The sequence below is a fragment of the Coturnix japonica genome, chromosome 2 (genome assembly GCF_001577835.2).
Source record: "Coturnix japonica isolate 7356 chromosome 2, Coturnix japonica 2.1, whole genome shotgun sequence".
Lineage (NCBI taxonomy): Eukaryota > Metazoa > Chordata > Aves > Galliformes > Phasianidae > Coturnix > Coturnix japonica.
This window is the reverse complement of record NC_029517.1, coordinates 67109572-67132969: the sequence shown is the minus strand read 5'-3', so window position 1 is coordinate 67132969 and position 23398 is coordinate 67109572. Positions and strand designations below refer to the sequence as shown.

At 41.5% G+C, this 23398-nt stretch overlaps 1 protein-coding gene across 3 annotated transcripts; it reads left to right on the top strand.

The window, feature by feature from the left end:
* The first annotated feature begins 598 nt into the window (after positions 1 to 598).
* STMND1 (stathmin domain containing 1) lies at positions 599 to 22217 on the top strand. Of its 3 annotated transcripts, XR_004306118.1 has the most exons (6): positions 599 to 782; positions 1585 to 1759; positions 3839 to 3993; positions 8244 to 8366; positions 8806 to 13643; positions 14304 to 19577. XR_004306118.1 is itself a non-coding variant. In XM_015854728.2 (5 exons), the coding sequence occupies exons 1-5, from the start codon at positions 699 to 701 to the stop codon at positions 9076 to 9078; spliced, it is 810 nt and encodes a 269-aa protein (XP_015710214.1). In that variant the 5' UTR covers positions 599 to 698; the 3' UTR covers positions 9079 to 19577. The 3 variants fall into 3 exon arrangements, 2 of the variants coding, with proteins under 2 accessions (XP_015710214.1, XP_032298396.1); XM_015854728.2 differs by having other exon boundaries at positions 8806 to 19577; XM_032442505.1 differs by lacking the exons at positions 8244 to 8366; positions 8806 to 13643; positions 14304 to 19577 and adding an exon at positions 21841 to 22217.
* Positions 22218 to 23398: the final 1181 nt, after the last annotated feature.

Here is a 23398-nt window from a genome sequence, read left to right as displayed (position 1 = left end):
TCTGACTGCTTTTACAAAATCTTGGAAGCATGAACTGTGGTGCTGGGTTCCCTCCACCCTTCCATCTCCTACTAACATCTATCTCAAAGGATGTGAGCAGAAGCAAACAGTAATCAAAAAATTATACAATGATTTCAGAGGACATTTAAAACATTTCCCTTAACCACAGCCAGCCTGTTTTCTGACTACATCTCCTCTCATTTAAAGGCTTGCCATGCTGTTTGGAATGCTAGAATTGGGAGTTTTATTTATATTTATTTTTTATAAATATAAATAAATAATATAAATAAAATAAATAAAAATATAAATATTTTTTATTTATATTTATTTTTATCTTTTATTTATAAAAAAAGAAGGAGAAGAAGAAAAGAGGCTAGAGACACTCAGGTGTCTTCAGTTGAGTTCCCTCAGGAGGTTCACTGACTCTCTCAATGACCAACAGACCAACACCTCCAGCTAGCTCAGAAGAAGCACATTCCCTCTCAGCTTCACACGCAGGAGGGTGGTCAAAGACAATGGTCCCTGCATGCCAGGACACAACATGAAAGCCTTCTGTGGTGCTATTTATTGTAGCAACAAGCCCTGGCAACAGTTAGATGCCATGGTGATCACAAATAACCAAACTCCCAACAATGAGATGAGGGCATTACTACTACTCAGACTTGCAGCAGGGAGAAGCAGATGGTCCCCGTTTCATCATGGGCTGCAATACATCTAACAGGGTTGCTGCAACACAGCTGTCTTCTGAGGAGCTACAGAACAACCACGAAGCCAGAAGCCAGGTAGCAATTCCTTCCAAACAGACTCTGTACAAAGCATGTTACGAGATATCTTAGCATGTGAGTGTATGAGAATATACATAGTGAACCAGTTTTGCTGTCTCTCAGAAGTTATCGGGGTGCTCTTTATGAACAGTGTTTTCTCTTAACTTCAGATGACTCTTAAACCAGCAGAGAATCAAACTCACCATTTGGCCACACGCATGACCTGATTTTACAGCAGCTGAACATTTGCCTTTCACAGTCTGCATCACTTCAGCAGGGTGAATATTGCCTCAAAAAAATATTGAGGCAAAGTCCTTGTATATATCCAAATATTACACAATGCATGAGCACAGCCATTTTGTGATGTTTGCACAGTTGAACTGGCTGAAGCCCAAACTCAGTCATAAGACTATATCCAGTCTCTAATCCTGCACTGTTTGGAGATGTAAAGCTCTAGCTTAGAAGGTACATAGGTTAAGACCTTAGTGTGTGCTTATTTGAAAAAACTCTTAAATTCCTGACCATTGTCCAACGTACAAACGGCACTTAGTAGTAATAAACCAATACAGCAATATAGCCAATAGGATTATGGACATATTCAAGCTTAATGTCATTCCTTCCTTTTCAAAATTTTATGAGACCTTTCATCACCATAAACATCAACCTGTGACAAAACACAGGTAAGTATCAGGAATGTCACCTTCTTCCACTTCACTCTGAACACATCAAGTCTAGGGGACTATTTCAGAGACTGCCTTCTTACACGTTTAAGAGCCCTAAAGGACTTCTCTCTCTCATTTGTTTCTTTACTTTCTTACAGACTACAAGTGACAGCGCTGACAGTACATGGGCTGCCACCTCTCAGGAGGGGACAGCTTGGACAGGGGGCACTTTAGAGAACAGAAACAAACTTGAAGTCAGCGAAGGAGATTTCCCTGAGAAATCAACAGAAGGGTTTACGCCTCCTGAAAAAAGAAGCAATGCACAAAGCACAGGTGAATAGTAGTTGAAGGTCATATCATCTCCATAAAGAGAGACCTAGAAATGAACCATCTTGAGCCTATTGCTACAGCCATCTTCAATTCACAGTAATGTTCTTGCTTTGACACCACAAGCTCTTCATAGTGGAAAGTATTTCCTAACCACTTGTTATGTTCTGCAGCATGACTCAGCTCTCGCTACCAGAACAGGCAGAAGGGTATATACTTTTCTTGGCAGACTCCGGGAACAGACCAGGAGAACATACTCAGCCTTGTTGTCTCCAGAGGTAGCACTTGCTAACAGGGATTATGGCACAGCACACTGGGAACATACGTTGCCCACACTAGTGATTTCCAGTCAAGCTTTCCTTCCCTCCCCTCCCCCCCAAAAAAGAATGGTAAACACAATTCTCTTAACGAGCATCAGGTTTAGACAGTGAGTAAATGCCATGCTATTACTTAAGATTACAGCAAAGTCTCAGGACAATTTGTCATATAAAGAAAACACTAGAATTTCCCAAAGCTGTCATAGCATGAAGCACAGATCCGCTAAGAACTTCTAAATTTCTTAAGTGCAAGGGAACACTTAAGTTGAAACTCTTATGTAGTCTAAGGATACTGGTGTAAGATGTTGATGGAAAAGCAGTACTGTCTTTAGTGAATATAAACCCCTTTAGTTTACTTTCCAAGTGCTACGAACAGCTTATATCTCACAAAACATGAAACAGAAAATCTGAAGTGGCTATTTATTCTTTATAATAAATAAGGGCTCCAATAAAATATTCCAAATTGAACACAAAAGGAGTAATTACTGATGTTTGCTATTCATTAAAGAGGACTTAACTCCCTACACCATAGAAAGATGTGATGAAAGCATTTCATTTCAGATTGAACAAAATGATTTCCTTGCTCTGAAATGAAGTGTTTCCTTTAATGCCGAATTCCCTTCCCTCATCCTTGCTAAAAGATAACTTCACAGGAAATGTGGACTTTTGAAACCCTCCTTCAAGCTTCTGGTTCAAGAAGCAGAAAAGAGATACTGTAGCTTCTTTTTTTTCCCCCCTCCTGAATGAATGTATTAGTGAAACCCACACAAACTGACATCGCTAATCAATGCAGCCCATTTATCAGGCTTTGATTTGCCAAAGGATGCTTTAGTGTATACAGCTTCTGATATTTACGAGTGCTCACTGACATGTGAGCCCCACTGCCTTCTGGGTGACTGATTCAGTTATTTTAGGAGAGAGAGGGAGTCAACTTACACAAGATGGTCCATGTTTTGTATTTGTGTTTCACAACCAGAAATTAAAGAAAAGCCAACGCTACCATAGCCACTTTGCTTAAAAAAGATGGGAAAACAGCAAATAACTGTGATTTTGATTTGGTCCAAGTGTTCTTCACAGAAAAGCTCTATTTTCATCTAGTAGAGATTGGGCAGATGGGATAACTGTCAGCTGAGGGTTGAAATACCTGATGGGTCTTGGCAGTAAAGCTACTCGTTGCTTATTCGTGTCTAATAAGTGGAAATTAAACAGCCCCTCAGAAGGGTTATCAAAATAATTTGGATTTATTCTTCACTGCTGTTTATAAATACACGATTAAGTGTTGGAATGCATGTGATAATGCTTAAATGCAGCAGCACTGTTGCAACAAAAATCATAAACCGTGCAAGCATATGAAAACTTGCACTCATTTAACAGAAGAGTACAGTGATTTTCACAAGACAGCCAATGTAGGCTACTAATGGGTCCTCTCTGACCAGTTCACACAACACTTAGGAACTTTGATTGTAAACAGCTGTCCATAGCCTCAGTCTGGGAGCATATTGTCTTAACGAATCTTCAGCACCTGCTTCTATGCATATGGCCCTCTGGGTATAACTGGCCATACCAGGAAACCAAACTCTAGTTTTCCAACCAAAGCGTATTACAGCATTTAAGTCATAAAGTGAGCCTCAAACAGGTCTTCTCTACAATATGTTCTCAGAATGCAATCTCTTCCATTAAAAGCTCACACTGAAGATGGCATTCAAACAAAACTTCCTGATTTAAGTGCTTTGCAAGCAGTAAGTTCTGATGTTTTCATCTTTTCAAGATGCACTGCTCACCAGTGGGTTCATCAGTAAATCAAGGCCTTTACAAGAAACGGAGAGACAAAAATCATCAGACATTCTTGAGGAGCTGAGGATGCAGGGAATAATCAGGAGCCAAAGTACTACTGCTGGGACTGGAGAAGCATATGAAAACAAGGTGAGCATCACTACATGACACAGGATCTCTGCTACATCATTCTGACTCTTTTGTGAGCCCCACGAGAGTCAATTTTTCTACATGCACAGCACCCAGACAAACTTTCTCTACAATTTTAGAGGCAAGATGTTGAATATAAAACTGTATAATGAGGATGCTAATAAAACAGAAGCTGGCAGTGGTATTCATTCAGTTGTTTATAGCTTCCAAGCTTGTTTCAAAGGGGTACAGAAGAGAAAGGTGCAGTATTAAGAGACTAGTTCTTTGAAAAACTCACTGAAGAATATATGCCATGAACTTGTTTCTCCAATCCACAAAACTATGAGAAACATCACTGTCAGGACTATTAATAATTACATTTGCATTTGATCTCAGACTGAGAAACCAATACAAAATGTGAGGTTTGTTTTTTTCTAGTTATGTTGTTTTGATTTCTTAAAAATAATTATATGGAACAGGTATTAAGAAATACCTTTTCCTCTCCTCCCCCCCCCATTCTGAATAATAACCCGAGGCTTATTTTGGCTTCTGAACTCAAGCTCATTCTCTGCTGTTAAGCATTGTGCTAAGGATCAGTTGCTTTTCACAGACAGGGCTTCAAGTACAGATGGTGAGAGGGAGAAAATCCATGAGGAGATTGTAAGAAGTCTAAATGCCATTTGTGGCTGTATCCAAAGCACAATCCTACTACTGTTTGGACACTGAACACAAACAATTCAAGCTCAGATCAAGGGCGATTCTGAGTAGCTTTGAAGTTTGAAGCATGCCATTTACTCATCTCTAACCTTGACCACTTACATTATGGTAACACGGAAGCTTTCATAAAAAGCACCGAACAAGTCTCATGTAATGGTCTGGCTACTGGTGCAGCACAATATATTTCCTACTATGAGCATTTTGGAAACTGGGGCTGAAAGATATCTCAGTGCAGTTTCTCCAAAGCCTTTACTTCGTTCAGCCATTTTTTTGTTTTCTGGAGTATCTGAGAGGAATATTCCCTCTACAGCTGGATTTAGTTAACATCCTGCAGACCAGTTTTTGTACTTTTTCCCCTTCATAAAACAGGTGTCTGTTTTTGTGGGGATTTCTTTCTGTGTTTAAAAAGTTGTCCGCTATTAAATTACACATACTCTTTTACTGACAGAAGCTCAGTCTGAGCTACTTGTCCTTAGAGATTGCCTGTATACCACCTCCTTGCAGAAGGAGAGTCCCATGTCATTGGTCTTTTTTTTCCTCTCAACCACATTAAAAACTTAATTAACATATATATCAACACAACTTTTTAAAAAGTGAGCCTCAAACTTTTCACCAACAAAACCAGATTTTCCAAGTGATATTTCACATTTGAGCTGGACCCACTGCTGGGCAATCTACAACTGAAAACATAAATCTGCCACTAGCTGTTAGCTCTCTCATAGCAGCCATAGAAAAATTGGCCTGTGTTGCCTCCTGTAAGAATGATTTATTACTGTAGAGTTAAAAATCCAGAAGACTACCTATGAATAGAGGAACTAAATGCACTGAGTATAGACAGCAGAAAAGGGTTATTACCCTAACGCATTCCAAATTACAACATGTGGTGCTGGATTTCGAGCATTAACACATAGGTAAATTCACTCCTGAAATTTTGGAATTGACCAAGCATAAGCATAAATAGCTTTGTACTGAATTGCAGTCCAGCACCACCTTCAATGATTGTATAGTTGGAAGAGTAGCGCAGCTCTGATAGTACATTACAGGTGTTATAAAGATTACTGTAGCAGAAGAGAAACAATCAAGAAAGATGTGCTTACCTGTATCCAAGGATCTAGGTGCACGGTAGAAAAATCCAAAAAGGAAGAACCTCCAGAAAGTCATCATTATCCACTGGCAGTCAACCATTAAATGGGGTCTAGGAGAGGGGCAGCCAGGCTCCACTCCTTCTGGTCACACAGTTGAATTGCCTCCACCTGTTCTCCCGGGGCTGACCCAGTCCTTGCCTCAGGTGATCAATCAGAGGGTCAGGCCATGACTCAGCAGTTCCCAATACAAATGATGAAAAGAGCTCAGATTTCACAGTACTATGGAAGATTAGCACCCCCAGGTTTGGGGTTATTTTCACAATAATATTAGAGACTGAGATATCTTTGTGGGAGCTTTTGTTCCCTGTGTGTAATTCTACTCCATATAAGTATCTGCATCCCTTAAGCTGTGGTAGCATTACTTGTCTTCTTGGGATTTCCTACCATTGCCAAAACTCTGAAACCACTGCACTAGAAGCCTTCAGTCTTGATTTCTCCTTCACTTTATCCTGAACCAAACGAATTCTGTGCAGTAAAGGATAAGATGCTTGTTTCTAAGCATTACTACTCCAAAGGATAACTACTTCTGAGAGCAATGTTCTTTGGGGGAAGAGGGCTAGTCTAATGGAGCCAGGAAGAGCTGCTGACACCACAGGATAAACTACCTCCTGTAACTTTAACAGTGGCTGTTACCAAAAACTTCAGCAGAGCCAGGACTTCCACGTAAATTGCAGACATCTAGGTTTCTTTATGCAATTGTGTTTTGGCATTTCGGCTTTTTTTGTTTCTGTTTCTTTAAAACGTAACTACTATTTTTTTTTCCAGTGCTTGAAAATATTTTAGCTGACGTCCAATGTGACAGAATTTCACCCTCACCACTGCTAAGTAACATTAAGCTTTTCTTTAGTTCATTAATGGCTAGTTGTAGCATATAATCTATCAGGTACCTTTATTCCAAGCCTATCTTTAGAAACACTCTGATGTGTGTGAGCTAGAGGGTAACCAGAAGGTCTCAAATATATTGTCTCAAATGGAGCTGCCTATGGGAATTTGATCCACCTATGAGTTACCATTTAGAGAAGATCTGACTAGGTAATTATTTTAGCTTTCTCATTGCTGTTAGCTTTCGCTACGGGTTCCCAGGGTTCTGATGCAGCTGGCTGAGGTGTTTGCCAAGCCACTCTTCATCCTATTTGAAAAGTCATGGCTGTCAGTTGAGGTCATCCACAGAGATGGATTTGATAAGTAGGCCACCCAGTGGATAAGGAATTGGTTGAAAGGCCGCAGACAAAGGGTAGTGATCAATGGTTCTATGCCCAGATGGAGGCCAGTAACGAGCAGTATCCCCCAGGGATCTGTCTTGGGTGCAGTGCTCTTTAACGTCTTTATCAATGACATCAATGGTGGAATTGAGTGCACCCTCAGCAAGTATGCTGATGACACCAAGCTGAGTGGCGCACTTGACACAGAGGAAGGAAGGGATGCCATTCAGAGGGAGCTCAAGACACTAAAAAGGTGGGCCCGAGTGAATCTAATTGGATTCAACACAGCAAAGTTCAGTGTTTTGCACCTGGGCTGGAGGAATCCCAGGAATATAGACTGGGAGGAGCAATCCTTGAGAGTAGCCCTGCAGAGAAGGACCTGGGGGTGTTCTGGCAGATAAAAAACTTAACATGAGTCAGTAGTGTGCTCTTGCAGCTCAGAAAGCAAATGGTATCCTGGGCTCCATCAGAAGAGGGTGGCCAGCAGGGACAGGGAGGCAACTGTCCCTGAATATTGGTTTTCTTCCTACTGATTCATGCTCCACCTTCATCTCACTAAATGAGTCACCCTCTATACTATTTGCAGCATTTAACACTTCTGGCAGTGAGGTCTGTCTTAGAGAATTATTTAAGGCTGTAGAAGTGTGGCAAGCAGAAATCCCAGGAGATTTATAAACAGGATAGTATGTATTTCAACAACCAGAGATCCATGATTTGACTTCAACACTATAATGCTGCTTATAGTAGACTTCATCCTCCTGGCCTCTCAGATAATCACTACATCTTTCCAGGAATAGAGATCTAGGACTGGGCTGCTCATGTGCATGCAGCAGAGGCCAGCAGTACTATGATTATGAAGCTCTAACAAAACCTTAAATTTCTTGAGCAGTAGTAAAGCAGCTTCCTTTTCTTTACTGAATTCCCACATCAACAGGGTACACAGCAACATTAGAAGCTTCACAGGCTCATCATTTGCCAGAAAATGGAAACTCTGATTGCAACAGCACTCCTGAGCAAGTGAACACTCAGGTTATTACCACGTTGCTATTTACAGGCTTCCTGTGGTACCTGAGCCCATCACTTCTATGCATGGGGGAAAAAAAGAAAAAAAAGAAAAAAAAAAAAGCAGAAGGCAAGCAAGGCAAACAGCAAAATGTCATTCCAACATCAAAATAGACTCTGCTGAAAGCTTTTAATGTCTCTACAGAGAGATGCCCTGAAAAAGATGCCGAAGAAACCACCAGTTAGGCTGGAAAAAATGTGGTTTGGAAGCAAGGAAGTGAATGATTTCACAGCAAAGGACATGAAGACTGCTGAAGAGAAAAAACAGGTCATCTGATTCTGCTGTGTATTCTTCAGCATTTGCTTTACCATGTGAAACCCTCTGCATTTACAAACTGGCCTAATGCAGTTTCATGCAGGCTACTACCAAAATGCAATCAATGTCAGCAAGTGGATCCTGCATTCCTCTCAGATAATGAAAGACCAAATTAATAGCTTCATTTTGCTGAAAGCCTGGAAGATCATCCTAAAAATATGCAGAGGAAGGGAAGCTTCTAAAGCAGTCTTTCCTGCAATAAAAATAAATAAATAAAAATGCATATTCTACAGACTCAAGAGTAAATTGGCTAAGTTTGGTGCTAACTGGAGTGTTGTCCTAATTGTATTTGGGTAGGAAGATAGAAAGAAATGCTGCATATGATTGATGCATCTTCTTCCTACTTCCATCCCTCTTTACAAAGCACTGGGGTTTCTCTGTTTTGTTTTAGGTTAGGGAAAAAGAACTATGCAGGAGACAACAACACAGTGCATTTTATCCAGCAACGGACCACCAAGCTACAAGTAAAAAGACTGAAAAGGACTGCCCAAATTTTCAAAGTCAAGAAAGCACAGATTCCCCTCAGTCATCACCTTTACATGGCAAGATAAGTGTACCGCTGCAGGAAATAACTGCAGAAGAAACCACAAATTATTACACTGAGGACTTTACTATTGAGTCTGATACAACTTACAACTGTATCAATGAAACAATCTGGATCTAAGCCATTCTGCAAAGAAGGAAACTCTCTGCTCCCTGTTGCTGTTTATCTCAGGGCTTGAGAAGATGATTTATCCTGAACTGATAGTTGTGGTTACGTATTTCACCTTGGAAAACTCTAATTTCCACATTTTTACATACAAGTTGAAGGAAACAAACCAAATAAGAAAAGAAAGAGGCAAATTAGTGACCCGCCAGTCTCTAAGTTGGAGCACAAACATGTGAACACGGTTCTATTACACTTACCTCTAGAATTCCATTTTCCTAGAGGGCTGAGAACAGGAGTTTGGAAAGGCACTGTAAGAGTACAGAAAGACACAAAAGCAGGAGTATGCAAGTATGAACAGCTACAAGATTTGGGGTAGTAAAACACAGTGGGCACCTAAACATAAGAACAAAGAGTCTTAACTTGCTGTGCAGGCAGAGAAGTGTGAGCTTCAGATGTTAAGGTAACAACAGGCCACAGGAACGTCTGTGTATACAGAGCATGTACAAATACTGAAACTGAAGCAGAGAAAACAACTAATTGGCTGAGATTTGCAAAGCGCAGGTGAGTTATCCATATGGACGAGAAGAATGTGATTGATCTCCATGGGAAGGAGAGGACTGTTCCCATATCAGAGCGATGAATTTGGAATCTCCCATGCCCTACCTCCTATATACATGCAACATCTAATATATTCAGTTCTTCCAAAACCAGTGCATAACAGCAATGGTTGCATTTGCACTTCACCTGTTACCAGCCCTACCATTCCCTTCTGGTTCATCTCTAAGTTTGCCTAATCCTTACTTCCATACCAATAACGCCTACCTGCCATGCTGGCTTTTCTAATTCCTTACCTCCAGCTCCTGATGACACATTCTTCCTTTCTGCCTTCCAAGCCAAGGAAATTCAGTTACAGTACAGGCCCACTGCTTTCTTTGCCAGGTACTATAGGAAAGAGGAAAAACTTAACCTTTATTTGTACAGTCTCATTGTGGTTCTCCCTATTACTCTCTGGAAGTTTAAATAAATAAATAATACTTGCACTAAAACATTAAAGATAGGAACGAGATTGCATCTCATTACTCAAGCAGTTGGGATCCCACCTGAGTAAGCTTGTTAGGAAGAGACCAATGCTTCAGTGTTGGTATTTAAGAAAAATAAAAATAGGGGGACATGGTAGCTCCTTTTTAATGAAGATGAAAAACACTAATATTTGCCCACAGCTTTCCTGTGGTTTCAGAAGGACGGGACAAACAGTCTCCTGTTCCCACCCAATGTCCTTTCTTCCACTGTTTCCCAGGTAAGGATTTTAGCTCCCTGGAGCACAAAAGGCCTCGTGACACACACACACAGAGAAGCACAGCAGCTGGCAAGGTGCCTTTCTGCACTGTGACCACCTGTGGACTCCAGCCTGGCTCAGCTGTGTCAGACACACTGCTCTCCCACATTAACCACACGGCAAGGACAGCCTGAGAAAAGCAACACTAAACGTGGTGTGTATCTGACAACGGCAGGACTTTCAGTAGGCACAAACACAAGTGAGGTGCACTAGTGCTTGCTTTCAAAACACAGCACAACTCCGTTCCGTTCCCTCTCTGTTATAACAGTGAGCAGAGCTCTCCACTCTCAGCCCTGCCGTCGGCGGAGCCGGGCTCTTACCGCTCCCCCATGCCCAGCAGGTGTCACCCTGCCCCGCAGAACTCCCCGCCGTGCCCCGGTCCCACCCTCAGGCCGCCAGCCCCTGCTGCCTGCCCCTTTAAATGTACCTAAGACCAAGCAGAGTTATTACATGGTGGGGGTAAAACTCTGCACGGCAATGCTTTGGCATGAATTCAGGAAGCCTCATGCTGGGAAGAGCCATTACACAACATCATCTGACCTCCTGTATATACAGAACATCACGTTTAATAACTGACTGTAGTACTCGGGGGTACTGAGGGATCTTAAATGAAAAATCGGAATCAGGGCCCTTCAACCTCTTCTTGTTTTCCTACGTTAATTTGACGTTTCAGAATAACTTGGCTGCTTTTCAAGTGCTGTCAGAAGTGCTGGTTTCCCTTTGAGGAGCGGTAACTTCTGATTTCAGGCAGTACATCAAGAGAAACCATCACTTCTCTTCCCACCGGTGAGTACTGAGAAGAGATGTTAGTGATTGCATAAGCCACTACTGAATAAATCCCAAGTGACAGAAGATCCCAGGTCACACTGCACGAGGGGGAGTGTGGGGCAGAAGGCACAGCACAGGGCCAGACTCAGGAGGGGAGAGGGTGGGTACTGGAATGCTGCACAAACCTTCCTAGAGTGAGAATAACAAAAATATTTCCCTCCTTCTCCTTTTGAAAAACCAGAGCATTTGATAAAACAAAGACACAACTTTATAAAGTAGAAATAGCAACAGTCACACCCAGCAGGGGCTCCGTTTTGCTCGGTGAATTCCCCCTCTTTTCCTGTTGTCTTGCAGATTAGGAAGGCATGGGATAAAGAGATCTTGTCAGGGATATTAATGGAGCCATCCCTCCAGATAGCTCTAGAGGCTCCGGTCCCAGCCCCTCTCACCACGAGGCAGCTAGCTAGGAAGATGTATTCCCAAACAAGCTGATAGAGGCTATCTTGGGGAGGTGAGGACTAAACAGGGTACAAACAGCCTTCCCATCTGGGTAACCCCTGAGTGCCCTCACTCCCAGCTACCCTGCTAATGTTTCTGCTGGGATTTTATGCTGTGCAGTGATTTGTTCTGAAATAGAGACCTGACAGATCAATGAAGAGCAGAATCCGCTTGCAGTCTACAGCGCTTTCCCACTTCACTGATATTTTGCTTTCTTGCTTCTCTGGGTTTTATCTTTAGCAGGCCGTTTCGTACTGAACATCTCTGGCAGGTGCCCGATCTGTTTTTTCTCTCTGGCACTTTTACAGTAAAAAGTGTTCTTGTTTTAAAGAGGATAGTGAGAGGAAGACAATGAAGGAGGCAAACAAATGCAGGGAGAGATTTACAAAGACAGCACAGCGAATTGTTTTTCTGCTCTAGATAAGAGTTTTTAGAGTGTTGTGGCAGCATGTAGTGCCCGACCAATACAACATGCTGATAGGACTGCTTCCATTATTTTGAGACTATTTATATTCCAGAAGAATGTAAATAAATACAAAGCCAGCTATGATATGGAATGATGATTATTGGCAATGGCATCTCTAAGAGTTGCTTAGACTAGAGTTTGTCACGGGTTACCTAGATTTACCTGTGAATTGTAACTTGGAGCTGCTCTGGAAAGAACTAATTGGGAAATGTAAGAACCAATGGAGATTGTTCTGACAGTTTAGTTCATATTTGGAAACCTTCCTGGCCACTGTTTAAATTAATAGAGTGGACAATGTCCAAAACTGTGCTTTTCTCACCTTTCTAGCTTATCTGATGGTCCATCTTCTCTACATCATGTCCCTTTGAGTACACTGCCAAGAGACATAATTATATGATTTGATGCATATCAGATAGACATGAGCTATTTTAGTGACTGTCATATTCAATACAAAATATATTAAACTGGACCTAGAATCCTTGACAGAAGCACTGAGCTTTTATCACCATGACCTTAGCAACTGATAAGACTCACATTTTACTTATTCGCTAAGAGATCCTGAAAAGTCACCCCTCTCCTCTGCAAAGGCAGACTGGCATGCCTTTAGGAACTCTTGTTCTCTATAGCGGGCTTGGCAGGCAAAAGTGAGGCCAGTAAAAGAGAAGACTTTCTAACCAACACCTCATGAGCTAGGAAGCCAGTGGACTAGAAGTGCTCCACACCAGCTAAGCTGCTTATCACATTCATGCCTCTCCTAGGATATGAGCATTCAAAAGCAAAAGATATTTTGTGATCCTATAAGACACAAGCACTAGATGGAGCAGCGGGCAAACTTCTGTACTCTTTTATTGCTCATATTCAATCCATGAAGTTACCAGATAGCCCACTCAGAATTTGAGCTGTTTTCTTAAGGCACCTGTTTTGGCTTCCAGGCATTTCCCCACATGGAGAAAAAGGAATCTTATTGAAGGGGAAAAAAGTATACTGTTAGAACAGAACATCATGATTCTCAAGGTAACTTGGAAGTAGGGAGAGGGTTGTTGTACACAGGTCGCTCTGAAAGTAATGTCTCCTATATATTTCTTTGGAAACGACGACAGACACAAAGAGCACAATAATACTGCTTGATAGAGCAAATTCTCAGCTACAAAACAGTGTTTTTCAACAGTGACTACAACATAATAAAACAGGGGGCATTGCTTTCAGAGCAGCCCTCATATATACCTTTTAATCATTTAAGAAAACCTCTCTCAAATTCAGCTTTCTTTAAAAAACAAAAGATAGAAAAGGGTAGGGGACATTTCCACCTCTTCTCTTAACAAAAACAATCTCTGTCTACCAACAGCTAGTGCTGAGTTTATCAGTCCCTCCACTGTGCCTTGCTCAGTCACCTCAGTTCCCTGTTCTGGCTTCTCAAATGAACACCCTTTGGAGCCGACTGAATAATCGACTTTTCACTTCAAGATATGCATCAAATAAATGAAGAAAAGAAGAAAACACAAGCAAAAAGATGTGAGTTGGATGAGGAGTTTAGCTTCAAGACCCTCCATGTTAAATCTTACTGTAAAAATGAAAGGGAGTCACTTTTAAAATGAAAAGTGAAACCAGATTGTTTCAGAAGTGACACTTTGTCTGAGGTCATACCCTTTCTAGCTTTTTCCACTCCAGGCTATTTATCAAAGTCTGTAGCATCCAAGGTTGCCAATTTCATGGCAAATGACTTTAATTTTTCCAGGAACTGCAAATGTCCCTTGCAGTTATAAATAACCATAGAGTGTAAAATGATTGCTTGAGAGCTATCTGAAGAATTATTTATCTCAGTAGATATATAGCCATACAGAAACATTTATATAACCAGAAACCAGGCAACCCCAAATTCTTCCCCTAAATTTTTTCCTTGCTCCTTTCTATCATGCTTCCTAAACTTGTCCAATGGTTTGCACAGAATCCATCAGTCTGACTTCATGCACACTCCTAAGATGGAGGGACAAATTGCAGCTTGGTTAGGACCCAATAAAAAATGTCTCATTTACACATGTAAAGCTGTCAACAGAATTCAAGCATCAACTGGCTAATGGCTGTTTTCTGACTGCAAAAACAATTTATTTTGCATTTTATGACCCAATGTAGCATCATGCTGCATCTCTCACTAACCCTGGCTTCATCTTTCAGGAGATGTGATGGTGGCTTTTGCTGCAGTGAAGAAGGAAGCCCCCACAGCAGTAATTACTGCCTTATTCACCTCGTTCCCCATCTTGCCTTGACCCTTGCAGCCTCTGGTAACAACAGCAGCAGAAGTGATGCACAGGCAGCACACTGTTGTCAGCTCACTCTCAACTCGTCTAGCACAGGTGCCGTGGACAGTCACTGGGGAGGACAGTTAATGTTAAAACCAGGCTAGGGATGGTTTGAATATAAGCAAATTAATGCAGACATAACACCTTAAATCCTACTACAGACAAATGCAAAAAGGTACAATTAAAGTGAGCCAAAAGCATTTGGCACTGGAAGGAAATCCCACATACGAGTGTTTAGATTCACACAAAAAGACCTCAAGTTATAAAAATCTGAATGACAGTGTTGATCAAGAATGAGAATGGCACTGTCACATCATGGGGAAAAATACCTTGCAGATGGCAATAAACATTGATAGTGCTTTGGGGAATAATTACTCTGAGTTCTATTTAGTCATCATTGATATCATTCTAAAGAAGAGAGCTGTATAGGATGTCAGTAGAGAAAAGTTTTAAGTTTGTTACTTTATTAATTAAGATTTACATTGTGCCTTATTAATAATAATTTCTACTTATGTAGAGGCTTTTGTTAACGTGTCTCTACAGAAATACCCAATTGATTTTATGAAAGGAACCACTCTCATGTTGAGGACATGCAAAATAGATATCAAATCACTTTCACCTGAGTTTCCATTGGCTGTACAGGAGACAGCTCCTATTTCCATGATGTCACTGCCTTGCAAAGTTGCATAGCCAGATGGAAACAGGAGTATGCCAACATAGTGACACCGCATTTAGTGTTTGCTTATGATACATATTGTTGCAATGTGCTCCCATTTCAAATGGCAAGTGCTCTAGATTATGATCATGTACTTTAACTGAAGCTTTTCTGCATGGAAAACAAGGTTAACATTTCTTGAGCTTCTAAGTCGTGCACTTTTTTTTACTTTTTTTTTCTTTTTTTCCCTCCAACATGTTATTTCACTTGGTGGAATAACAAGGAGTAGAAGCAGAAACAGACTGCTTGCACTTTTTGGCATCCTTTGTAATGCTTTCATCAAAGTGATGCTGTGGCAAAAGGAATAGCTCAAGCGCATCACCAAGCTTTGAATCATTCAATGTTATTATTATTTGAAAGTTTCCATGAAGCCCCAGAGACTGTTACATTATTGAATGTTAATTTTGGAAATGCAGTATTTCCAATAATGCCTTTGCAAAAGACTGAAATTTTGTTCACCCCTCTTCCTCTTCCTTCTCCTTCTCCTCCTCTTTCTTCTCCTCAAAGCAATAATAAAACCAAAGTACAAAATCTCCATGCAACAGCAGATGAAAGAGAACAATTAGATAGTATAAAGCACTACAGAACAGTAAAATAAGGACAATTTCTATTAAAAGTTTAGATTCTGTGCATCCCAAAAGAACACACTAATACAAGACCCCATGATTTAATCGTTCATTAAAATGAAATATAACTCATTCTCATGTTTTACTATGGCCACCTACTCAATGGAGTCAAAATGATTTGGGTGGTTGCCGTCAGCTCTGGCTTACAATTGCCAGGAGGCAGCAGTCCTTTTCTCCCAAAGGGCTGTGATGTGTGCAGAGCAGGAAGATTTCAGCTTTGCTCCTCTTTTCTTCTTCCTTTTCTTCTTCTTCTTTTTTTCCCTTCTTTTTTAACTGTGCTTTACTTAGGGAGAGCAAAACAGCTCTTTTATTTTTGTGATCCTGCCAGAAGGCTGTGAGGCTGGATAATGCAGGCTGAAGCTCTGTCAGCTTGTTCCTAGCAACACATATACTCTGCATTTCATATTAGCCAGTTTAATGTGATTATGGGACTTTGTTTTCTCATCGCTGAAGTATATTTTTATTTATGAAGAGGAGTGCAGGTATTGCTGTTTTGCCTAGATGCTTCTTTGAAACTTTCTTTAACATCTAAAGCTTCATTTTTTCTCTGGCAACCAACTTGTTCCCTAACAACAACAGGCTGGGAGTTTTGATAGATCCATTTAGCCTTTTGAGAAACAACTAAATTCTGTGGGTTAACTTGTCTTCTTTTACCATCTAAGGAATATTGGCAAGCTGCAACCATTTCCCTCTGTTGGCCCTTGAAATGATTCTTCATGCTTTTGTCACATAATTAAAATTAGATTATTGCAACTCCCTGCTGGCTGGCCTTAGAGCTTTGTAAACATTCCAGCTGGCCCATAGGTTTGTAGTGAAAGGGATGCACTAAGCATATTCTTTCTTTGTCCTCTCTTCTCTCATCTGTGTTGAAATCGCTGCAGTTGCTAACTGCCAGCAGAATGTATTTGGTTATTGCTTTCTAAGGGCAGCGAACATAATGTCAAAGGCATTATGTGCCAAAGTCTCTCTCAAGCTTTGCTTGAAACAGTCTGGATGCAAGAGCTTTCAATCTATTTTCTCTTTGTCGGTGAGGTCTTTTTCTGTTGAAAAAAAAGGAGGCAAAGAAGAGGGAGGGAACAGAGAAGCACAGACTCCCTTAATGCCACATTCAAAAGGAAAATGCATACAGCTCTACATGATTTCAACAGGGACTGCCTTTCATTGGCTAGTATGTAAACACCATGAACATTATGCGGTTACTCCTTCTCCTGTGACAAAATGACTCCTTTTCCCCTCAAAAGATTAAAGACATTTTGCAATAACAGCATCTCCCGCTACTGCTAGGCTTTCTAGTTCTGGAGGCTGCTTCCCTGGCTGACTTCTTTTTATGTCACATTTGCTTATGGACCATTACTCCCACATTCACATCCAACCAGTTCTGTCCTATAAATCTTGTATGTAACATTGTGATTGTGTGAGATTTGCTTGATGAGCTTGTATGGATTATTGAATCTCAAGGACCTGAATGACTAATTGTTGAGGAGAGAGAACAATGCAGGGATAATAGTGCTTTAAAAGCAAGTAATACTGATGGCATAGTTTGTGTTTGGACATGATTGCTCATCTGTCACATGTATGGATCACCTCTTAGTGTTCCCTGGTTCATGGGCCCATAACCTCTCACCTCTGTAATCAGCTAGTGAATAAGCACTTCTTTTTCTGAAAGAGAATTATAACAGTGAAGAATCACAAACAGGCAGTAAAGCTGGCTGTACTGAATTCTCTGTTACTATTGGAGCCCCATCACCTTCACTGAGCCAAGAGTACATTTGTTAAGATTGAGTTTTAGCATAGTCTTGGCCAGCCAGTGTTATGAAACAGTGACTATGGATGCAGAACCACAGTGTAAGACTATAAAGTACGATGTGACTTTATTTGTGCTTCACGTTGTCACTCATATTAATTGTAGAATCATAGAACCATTACGGCTGGAAAGAACACTAAGATCATCTAGTCCACCCATAAACCACTAATGATATATGTTTCAACACAGTCACCTCTCTGCCCAGTCATTTTTCTCTGTGCTTTTGCTGCCTAGGCCTTTGGGCACCAACGTTTGGTTGTAAAGCACTGTTACCAGCCAGGGGCTTGACTTTAAATCTCATGGGCACATTTCCAGAAAGGCTGCTTCCCCATCCAGCTGATGGCAGGAGAGCTGCAGGTCTTTGGCAGCTCTGCAAATCAAGACTGCAGCTCCTAGAAGTCTGAGAATACAGATGATTCTCACAGTTCCTGCCACGGTGTAGTTTGCAACTGCTGGCAGTCACAGCACAACATAAGCTTGGTTTCTCCTTTCCCTTTGTCCCAGTGGGGCTTTTACTAACATAAATATGTTACTGTGTGTAAGCAAGTGCTTCATCGCAGCAGTTAATGCAAGGAACAGATCTCCTATGACAGAGATTGTATTTGCAGTGCCCTGCTGCCTTCCCAGGGCAAACATCTCTGCTGGGGACTGGCTGCTCTGCACTGCTGGCACACCGCTGCCTCTGAGCAGGGCTGGTGCCAGTCTCCCTGACAGCCGTAAGTACTGCAGCCAAGGCACCGTGTATCAGGACTGTGCATGTGTCAAGGACAGGTTTCCCAGCCTGAAATGTCAAAGCAACTGTTTTTCCCTCAGGACGTGCACTTGTCTCTATGGTGAAGAAAATGTATTATCACAAGTGTTGCCTTTCAGCTCAGAGCTGGCTACAGACTAAACAGGCACAGAATCCAGCAAAGTCTCAGCATCTCTCTCAGCAGAAACAACTCAGATCCTCAGACTTTTTCTTCCAAGAACCACCGTGCTCCCAAAAGGAGTGAGTTGAACAGTGACTGATGCAGCCCTCCCATCCAAGTGTCACATGATAATTGCTTGGAAAGCAACACTTAACTTTTTTTCTACCAAAAACAAATCTCAAACCTGGCATCCTTGTTAGCCATTTTCAGATATTTTCTGGTCGTGACCCCGTTTCAAATTGAGACTCCACTTCTGGTGAGCCCTTGACCCCACATACAGGCATGGATAAATGGCTTCTAACTGGGCTCTGTACTTTGCTCCTAACTTTACAGACCCCACGCAGAGACGTGACCCTTGGTTTCAGACCAAGGGATGTGGAGTACTTCAGCTTGCTCCAGCCAATTGCTGGGGGCCATGGAGGAATGTGCAGCAATGTTACTTCTGCTGGAGGCATGAGAGTATGCTGAAACTCAGCTGAGAGCCCACTCCTGACCAGACACCAGCCTCATTCTACACTCAGCTGCTGTCTCCAGTTGAGTTGGGTGCTGCTGCAAGCTGAAGGAGACAAGACCTGGGGTGAGACACAGGCTTCTGGAACATAAAGCAAAAAGTTAAGTAGAGGGAGGCAGATAATTTACTACTGGACTAAAATAAACAGGAAGAAAACCTCCAGTTAACTTTCACAAGTAATTTCTCATTAGTTCTCCTGTGTGGCTTTGATCACATTTCGTTCTTCCAAAGTAACGGGAGGGAGGACGGTGTGGCTTCTTTTGTTTCCTTTATTTATTTATTTTTTTATATTAGGACATCTGGGCAGTGACCCAACCAAAACCTCACATCCCTAATAGAAGTCTGCCTGACCACAACTTGCATATTGCAGTTTTCATTCACAGGCAAAGACTTATCTTGTCCAAGTATTTTTACTCTCTCTTAATCAAAATACAAATTCTAGCTTCACTTAAAAATAGACATGTCAGAAACACTTGACGTGACCTGCATGCCTTTCCACAAGCGATAATCAAATTTCCTTGCCATACTGAAGTTGAGCAGGACACATCTCTTTTCTTAAAAAAAAAAAAACAAAAAACCAAAGCAAGACAACACAACCTGCCTCGTTTCCATATCATGTTGAATTTCTGAAACACAGTGAAGGTTTTTATTTCATGTAAAGGAATTAAAAAGGAGTAAGAGCACTTAAGAGCACGTCTGCTGAAGCTGGGATGAGGGCAGGAGGCACACTGCTTTTTGAAACAGCACACATGCAGCATTACTGAAAATTAAAGAGCGGAGGGGGAATTGTTTCTCTGCTTTCTTTCTGTTTATTTATTATGTAAATTCATTTTCCCCTGTATAAATATTTAACTTCTCTCTTTCTCTTTGAAAATCAAACAGCAGCAGGGATAGAAAAGCAAAGAATGCGATTGTAAAATAGGCATTACAGTGGATTTGTGCAGGTTTGGGGTCTGTAACAAGTTTTAGTGTATTTGTTATGAAAAGTTCCCTACAATTTACTGGAAAGGAATAAAACAGTTCCAAAAGGAAACTTCAGACAGAGAAGATGGTTCTTTTCTAAGAAAGCAGTGATAATGCAGCAATGTTCTGCTGAAAGAGAGCAGATAAAGGTGTTAAGAAAGAGAAGTTATTCCAGTCACTTTTGGCACAGGCTTCCTCTGGAAGTGTTTGTCCCAGCAATATAAACAAATAGGCTCATGCAGTCTGTGGTTAAAATTATCAATGTCTCACTGGCTTGTGATCCAGACTAAGCAGGGCATTAAAAAAATCCAAAAGAGCACGGTATCTTCTATTCCTGAAGAGGCTGAAAAGGTACACTGACATAACAGTTTCCAACAGCTGTCATAACACTGTGCATGGGGTTATGCCGGAGCTGACAGACAACAGCCTCTTGCACAAGGGGCACAGAAACCATGCTTCATGGAGTTGCATGTTTCCAGGTTCAGCTCTGGTTTCTCTGTACAGTATACTACAGCTTAATCCCTCTGAGATTGCCCGGGTCCTCCTGTGAGTGGTCTCCAACTTGTCCTTTTCTGGCTTTGCCCAGGCGGAGAAATGCCTCTCCTTTCCTCCTTCATTTGATTTTATCTGGCTTTTCTTCTGGCACAAAAAGGCCCTCCTCACTCAGAGGTGTGATGAGATGGGGAGGAGAGGACTTTTTCTTTTCACATCAGTTGCCTTATTTGGGAGTGTAAAAGTTCCAAATCTCTGATAAATACAGCTAGATGTCATGGCATCACTGCTCTTAAGACATGAATTTATGGGTCAAAAACATCTTATTTATTTGAACTTCTTACTAAATTGAACAAAGTTTGATGCAACTGTTACTCAGAGAAAAACTACTGTGATGACTGTGGAGTGGAAAAGATCAACATTATCAAACAGTCATCCTAGAAAGATTCTTGCTGTGAGTGATGCTGCTGTGTATCTTCCTATGAGACAGGAGATGGAACAGGATGCAGACAGACAAGACTCCTTTCCAGTTCATTGCCCCAGCTTCAGGGAGACAGCTGGTCCTCTCTGAAAAGGTTCTCCCTGGAAATGAAACACTGCTGCCCCTCCCAGAATACTTCTACACAGAAAAATGAAAAGTTGCCCACAGACGCTTACAGAACGGAAAGCAGATACCTGGCCTCTGGAGTTGATGGATATTCCAACATAAATGATGCAGGAGGAGACCTTGCTCCTGTCCAGCAGTTGCATGGGCCTATCAGTCAGCAGCACAGCTTCAAGTGGGGCATTTTGCCCCAGAAACTTCTCTGATCAGGTCTTGCCTACAGGAAGAGATAAGGTCCCCGTGGCTTAAATTTTTCTATGGGAAGTTTGCTGATACCATCTGAAGATGTCTTAGCTGTTTTCAGTGGATTCCTATTGCAGGTGATAGAGGAAATTCTGAAGATCAGGTCTCTTGAATCCCCTCTTTGTATGCAGTTTGAGGCGCCTCAAGCCTGGGTCTCCATCAGTCTAAGAAAATAGCAAAGACCATGTAATTTCTGGGTGGAGAAAATGAGAACCACACATCAGGGTGCATTAAAAACAAACAACAACAACAACAAACAGCACTTTGTGGGTTGTTTTTAGAGATACCACATGGATTCCCACTCTTAGATAAAAATCAATTTGCAATGCTAAAGCCACACTTAAAAACAATAGCAGTGAAGAAAGCTAGAAAAGGTGTCAAATGTCAGAAAGTACAGTCTGAAAAAATGGAAGAGGAGTATGGATGAAGGCGATGCAAGAGTGTTAGGGAAACAGCCAGTTTTCTTGTTGTCTTTGCAGATGGCAATTTGTGTCATCATCATTTTTAAGATGCTTGTGAACTTTTCCCTCTCTGTTCCTCCAGTTTCAGCTGTTCCCTGCTATCCTGACACTGGACAACATGCCCCCTGACATGCCAAATGTGGAGCAACCCATTTGCATAGGCCATGCTCTACTGGAGGGGATGAAAGCCCTGAAAAGCAGCAGGAATGGTAATTCCCTTAACCTTTTCCTCTTGCCTCTCTCTCCCAAAGTGACAGTGTGATTGTGTTTACAAGGCAGAATTAACACCTGGGACAACACAGAGTCAATGGATGTGGAACACACGTTCTATGCCAGTGATGCTCAGCAGCTAAAAGACCTTTCTGTGATGAAGTTTTCAAGACAGTTTCCTACAGAAGGGACCAGAAATGTTGGTGATTACACACACTGCATGCTCGATTTACCCACTCACAGAAAAAACAAAAAAAAAGCCTGATTTAAACCATTACTTGCAAGTATTTCAACAATTTCACTGGTACCAGTATACACAACAGTAAGGAAGCAAGGGCTGCAGAGGATGACCCGCGGAGGCTGAGTATTAGTGAAGGGAAGATGAATCTATCAAAGGTGTACGTACCATATTTCCCACCATGCTCACAGCAACTTCTGAGTAAGCAACTGACCACTCCTAGTATGACTAATGATGCAACTACTTATTTTCACAAGTCTTTGAAAATTAATCAAAACACAACACGCTGTTTAAAACAGAAATGCTCGCTAATCTGCTGTCAACTGCAGCAACCTATTTCAGCATGTGCATGAGTTTAAGCACACACACAGCTACGTTGAGCGCCATATAACACTAAAAGCTGTGCACTCACACCAACTACTCTGTTGAAGTAGGGTCTCCATCTGTCTGTATAAAGTTGTAGAAAGCCTGCGCAACTTCAGCTTGAAGCCATTAGTTTTGGTCCTACAGGAAGCTATTTATACATATCTGAATTAATTAAATCAGCTCTGTACAGCAGAAAAAAGAATCAACTTAATATGGTCGCTATGGTAACAAATATCTCCTGGATATAGTTTTGCTGCTAATCAGCAATGGCCTCCACACATTCCTTATAATGGTAAAAGTTGTTGAGCTTCTTAGCTCATATTGAATGTCTTCCTTCAGAGTAAGATAAACTTGAAGTCTGAGTATTTTAGACAAAGATTCCTCTTCAGTAGCGTTTCACACTAGTTATAACTATTCAGATCTTGAAACCAGGATCCACAATTTTCCCTTCACTTGCTCCTATTCCTGACTAGTGTGCTGAGAGGCTCTGGGATACTGAGTGAATCCATGGGCCCTGACTTAATTTTGTTATTAAAGTGACCCCTCCACCACTGACTGAGCATGGCTGGAAAGATGACAGCGGAGAACAACCTGTTGTTTTCAACAGACAGTCTTGGCTGACCCTTGTGTCCACACCAGGCAAAAATAGAAAATAAAAGGTGCTGACACTTTGCCAGCCCCATCTGCAAAATACACTCCTGGCCATGTCAATCACACCAATGAGACTCTACGTGCAGTATGCAGTAGAAATGTCCAAGTCATGTCTGCGCCTCATTGCTCAGTTTGCCAAATGAGTCCACAGCCTCCTCACAGCTTTGTGAATGTC

Excerpts from the sequence above, each read along its gene's own strand:
- STMND1 (XM_015854728.2), top strand. The coding sequence starts at position 699 with ATGGGCTGCAATACATCTAACAGGGTTGCTGCAACACAGCTGTCTTCT. Across the intron at positions 1,760-3,838 it reads AAGCAATGCACAAAGCACAG|ATGCACTGCTCACCAGTGGG; the intron begins GTGAATAGTAGT and ends CATCTTTTCAAG. Across the intron at positions 3,994-8,243 it reads GAGAAGCATATGAAAACAAG|AGAGATGCCCTGAAAAAGAT; the intron begins GTGAGCATCACT and ends ATGTCTCTACAG.